The sequence below is a fragment of the Solanum pennellii genome, chromosome 12 (genome assembly GCF_001406875.1).
Source record: "Solanum pennellii chromosome 12, SPENNV200".
NCBI classification, from domain to species: domain Eukaryota; kingdom Viridiplantae; phylum Streptophyta; class Magnoliopsida; order Solanales; family Solanaceae; genus Solanum; species Solanum pennellii.
Window position 1 is genome coordinate 81424188 of NC_028648.1, and position 5494 is coordinate 81429681.

The window sequence follows — 5494 nt, forward strand, 5'->3', positions numbered from 1 at the left end:
ATCTAATTGAAACTCATTTCTAACTTTTCTTTATCTCATTCAAAAATTTCAGTTTGTATCATAAAATTTTGACTATGTTAAAAAAAAAAATCATTTACCGACAGCTATTATGTCCCACCAAAAAAATATATTTGTTATAGACCACACAAATCGGAATATCTACAGAATTATTCCAAACACAAGAAGAATGTGCAATTTTTAAATTGGATTTACAGCTAATATTAAAAAAAATAAAACTTTGACACTCAAATTATTTGGTTCGTCTACTTAAGTCGAATGTCTTTTTATTCATCTATTTTTAATTTTTTATTATATATTAAGATATTGTTTATGTATACTTTATTAATTTTAAATTTAAATTGTGCGAAATTTCACACATGATATGTTATTATTTTATTTTACTTGCTTATTATAAAAAAAAAGTGTATATATATATATATGTATATATATATATACTTAATATTAATTAATAATTCTCCTATTTTTTTAAAAAAATATCGATGTTTTCCGGCATACAAAAAAAAAAAAGCTATGTTTGAGAGAGGGATTAGGTAAACCTACCACGTTTAAATATTATTTTCTCACTCTCTATTTTTCAAATTAATTATTGTAATTTTTAATGAATGATTTTTTTATATTTAAAAAAAACGTATGAAATTAAACACCACATATAATTTCAGCCACAGATTGCGTTTCTCACCTACCAATAAATACTTATCATGTGTTTATGTATTATGTGAGATTTTTCTTCCTATTTGATCATGAAAATAATTTTTTTAATTTTATTTTTTAATAAAATTTGGAATAAATAATTAGAACTTAATACTATGTTTAAAGATATATGAAATATGATTCAAAGGTAAAATATAATTTAAATAACACTATTTTATAAAAATATGAAAATAGGATAAATGTGAAATTAAAAATGCAAATTCGTTGGCTATAACTTTTCTTATATTAGTTATTTGACATATACAATTACATAAAATAATATTTAAATAGCAAGTATATATATTAAATTATGAAATATATATCACGTCTTATTATGTAAAATAATATTTACTCTGAGCCGCGTGAAGATATATTTTTTAAGTTGAATAATTATGTAATAGATACCACGTGTTATGTCTTGTTTAAATAAATAATAACAAGAAGACGAAAAAAAAAAGAAAATATCATAATACAACCAAGTCTTGTTTATTTAGCTAGTTGGAGAGTGGTTATTTGCACATATAATTCAAAATTGATTTTCGATATATTATATAATATTTATCTAATGTAGTTTGTAGGCTATTACACGAGAGAAGGAGAGAGTTATTCAATACGTATTAAAAGATAACAGTTATGAGTCTGTGACAGAGCTTAAAGCTTACAGGTTATCCTAGAATTCTAAAAGAAAAAAAAGAAATTAACATATTATTTATATTTATGTAATTATGTTTTCATCATACTTTACCTAAAATAAACTATAAAAAAATAATTTTACTTAATTATGTACTCTTTAACACTTTTGGTAGGCTTTGAAAACTTCAGTACATACAATAATATGTGGGTTAACTTTTTAAAAGAGTAAATTTTAGGTTTAGCAAATATAAATATTATATTTGTATGTTATAATAATAGTTTATATAATTGCAATTAATAGTAAATTTTATATTTGTTTTGAAATATTAGATCTGTGTAAAAAAATCGTAGACAGCTTTGATTCGTATAAATTGAGTGTCTGTGTTTATGAAAATTGCGTCTGCATAATATATTATTTATATTTTTATAACTGCATAAAATTTTAATTTTGTATACAATTGAATCGAAATAAAACATTTGTAATTATATAATTTGTATTTGTATAAAGCGAGAAAGAGAGAAAGACAACAGAGAACTGGTAGGAAAAGATCTCTCTCTCTCTATATATATATATAATTATAAATGTATATATAGGACAAAAATATATGTATTTGTATTTGTATATAATATTATCCCGCTATATATAAACACAAACATAATTTAAAATATTTGTGTTTGTATAAAGCAAGAGAGACGACGGAGAGTGGCGCGCGAGATTTCTGAAAAGAGAGACAAATGACAAGTATTTGGTACGGATTATAAGTGATGATGTAGGATATGATCCACACACATAAAATATTGGTCACTACTTTGGTTATCTTATTTTTTTGTTTTTTATTTAAATGGGAAGAGTAAATTAAGTGCCTCTACATATCTTCTTCACTTAGTCTCTCTTTTACTAGTTCACAACAATCTATGGCATTTCAAAAAGAAAACATGGAAATTGAAATCATATCCACAAAATTCATAAAACCATCTTCACCAACTCCAAATCATCTCCAAAATTACAAGTTAAGTTTCTTTGATCAAGTATCTGATGAGACACATTTACCTCTTGTTTTTTTTTATCCTCCTACCAACAACATTAATTTCTCATCTCATCATGAAGAACAACTTGAGCAATCCTTATCTAGGATTTTAACTCATGTTTACCCTATTTCTGGTAGATTTAACGAAGATATTAACTCGATATCCTGCCAGGATCAAGGGGTTAAATTTATAAAAGCAAAAATGAATAGTAAACTCAATGAATTTCTTGATAAAGCACATAAGGATGTTAACCTTTCATTGCTTTGTTGGCCTCAAGATTCATGGAATGTAGATCCATCTAATTTATTTACCATGCCACTTGTCATTATCCAAATCACAGAATTTGAGTGTGGTGGCTTAGCTCTATCTATGAGCCACATGCACATGACGATGGATGGTTATTCAACTTTTAATTTTATCAACGAGTGGTCTAAAGTGTGTAGACTTAAGATTCCTTTAGAGAAGATCGATTTCATGAGCTTTGATTTAGGTAATGTTTTTCCAACGAGAGATTTATCGAAGCTTCTATTGCCTCGTATACCTCCAGTAGATCGCCTGGAGTGTAAATTAGTAGCCAAAAGGCTATACATCAATGAAGATTCTATATCAAGGCTAAGAGAAAAAGTTGGTGGAGATTTATGCAAATTTAAGCCGTCAAGAGTTGAAATGATTATGGCCCTCCTATGGAGGGCTGTAATCCGTGCTTCAGAAAAGAAGCACGGATATCTAAGACGTTCTTTAATGAACATCCCTATAAATTTGCGAACTAGGTTAATTTCTCTACCTCAAGTAGAAAAATCATTTGGGAATCTTGGAGTTGACGCTCCTATAAAATTCATACCTGGAGAGAACAAGATGGAGTTGCACGAATTTGTAACATTAATTCATAACGCTGTGAAGGAAACTATTCATACTTGTGACAAGACTTCACCAGAGGACATAGTTTCCGCGGTGTCAAATATATATAATGAAAGTTTTCTAGCACAAGATTGGGGAGGAAATGATGAAGTTGATAGGATCATAAGTTCAAGTTTGTGTAAATTTCCTATACAAGAAGCTGATTTTGGCTGGGGTAAACCATGTTTGATGCATTTTGGATCAAGACATGGTCAAGTTTGTTGGTTGTATGATGCAGAATGTGGCAATGGGATATGTGTGCAAGTAGATTTGAAGGAAGATAATATGAATCTATTTGAATGTGACAATGATATCAAGGATTTCTTTCAATTTTAGGGTTTTGATGATTTTTATTTTTAATTTATTGTTGTTATTGTTGTCGTCATCATTTTTTTTGGATTCAGTAAAATAATAAAGTTGCATTTGTTATCTTGTTACAACTTAATTTGTTGGAGTGTATTACTACTTTTACCCCGATAATTTAAAGTAATTAAGTTTCAATTTATAGGCATGTTCATCAAGCTGAAGATGAATTTTTCAAGTCTATTTTTGGTAGATTAGTCGTGGTGGTGTGTTGTATCTTTAGTAACAAATAGTTTTTGTCGAAGATGGTGATATCGTGACGGTGAGGAGACAAATAGAAAATGAAATTATAGCTACGGAGTAAAATTATTGAAACTGTAGCTATAAAAGCTTATTATGTTTGCTATTTCGAAAATTTTCTATTACTTATCGATAATTATCATTGTTTTTCAAAATATAAGGATTTTGATTATTAATATTTTGTTATAAAATATTATTATTTTATTGAATGATCATCATTTTTCTTTAAACTACATTTTTTTTATATGTATCATTAATTACATTTATTTTAGTGTAGTCTATTAATTCATTATTTGAGACATCTCTCATTTTCAAACATTTGTCAATATGTTTCCACATCTTTAATCTATTTGATTAAATTGTTTCAAAAATAGATATTTAATTAAATAACGATGACTTTATTTTAACTTGCCATATAAACATGTAAAAGATCTTGTTAACAAAGTTATATTATACACTATCATGGTGTATTTGCATTTTTTTTCTCTTTGAAGAGATATATAGCTCATAAGAAATCGGATCCACCAAAGTTTTCTTGCTAACATTTGATTAAGTGGCACTTAAATGCGAATAAAATAATAACATATTAGATTCAATATAATATTATAATTATTGAATTGTATGATCGTCTCGTGTAAAAAAAATATATATATTATTTAGTATCAAACAATACAACAATACAATACTCATGCAAATACTGCCATTAAATATTTAAGATTAAATAATACGGCTATAAGGTTCTACATTCTCGTCTTTTTGGTGAAGAATTAAAAATATTTGCGAAAGAAATATTTTAATATTAGTATATTTTGAGGTGATATTTTATAAGTAAAAAAATAAAAATTAATCAAACTGTACAATTACCAAAAAGAAATAAATATAATTGAGATGATTTTTAAAAATCCAATTTTGCTACATACTATAAAATATAATCGGTAACTAATTGTCTCGATTATATTTTACTAGAGGTGTTAATGGTACGGTTCGATCAATTATTAAAAACAAGCTCATTGTGTTCTCAATAAAAACAAGTGTGGTCTCTTTCTATATATATATATATATATATATTATTTAAGTTAAAAACATGTTTGATTACTATATTTTGATTTAAAAATTAATTAATGTTTTCAATTAAACAGGGGACACAATTGTTCTAAATGGAACTAAAATTAACCCCTGCTTAGGGACAGTCGCATAAACTGACCCTTTTCCTTTGGTTTATCAATAAAAATTAATCAAATTTGGGGCTAATAAAGTATTTGATATAAAAAAAAAAGAAGAGTCAATTACTATATCTACTACATAATTCTTTATACGAATATATTGAAAATAATATATTTAAATTATCTTTCAAGATTTAATATTAACTATCAATAAGTAGGGTAGGGTAATATTTTAAAATAGTAATCATGTCAATTATTTGACACATAAATTAGGGTAGGTGAAGAAAAGAGAACACAAACAACTTGCATTAAAAATGTAAACACGAGAAAAACACACACAACAACTTGCATCTGGCTATGAAATTTTTCCATTTTTGTCGCTAGGCATTTTGATCAAATTAAGCCATTATATAAAGTTATTCATCAAAATAATACGTTTTTTAAAAAAAAATTATAAA

The 5494-nt window shown here is 26.1% G+C and overlaps 1 protein-coding gene across 1 annotated transcript; it reads left to right on the forward strand.

Annotated features, from left to right (window-relative positions):
• Nucleotides 1-2136: 2136 nt before the first annotated feature.
• Nucleotides 2137-3715, forward strand: LOC107006647 (acetyl-CoA-benzylalcohol acetyltransferase-like). Its single transcript, XM_015205163.2, has one exon. The coding sequence runs from the start codon at nt 2260-2262 to the stop codon at nt 3604-3606; it is 1347 nt and encodes a 448-aa protein (XP_015060649.1). The 5' UTR covers nt 2137-2259; the 3' UTR covers nt 3607-3715.
• Nucleotides 3716-5494: the final 1779 nt, after the last annotated feature.

What these genes read in the sequence shown, in the direction of transcription:
- LOC107006647 (XM_015205163.2), top strand. Translation starts at nt 2,260, where the DNA reads ATGGCATTTCAAAAAGAAAACATGGAAATTGAAATCATATCCACAAAA.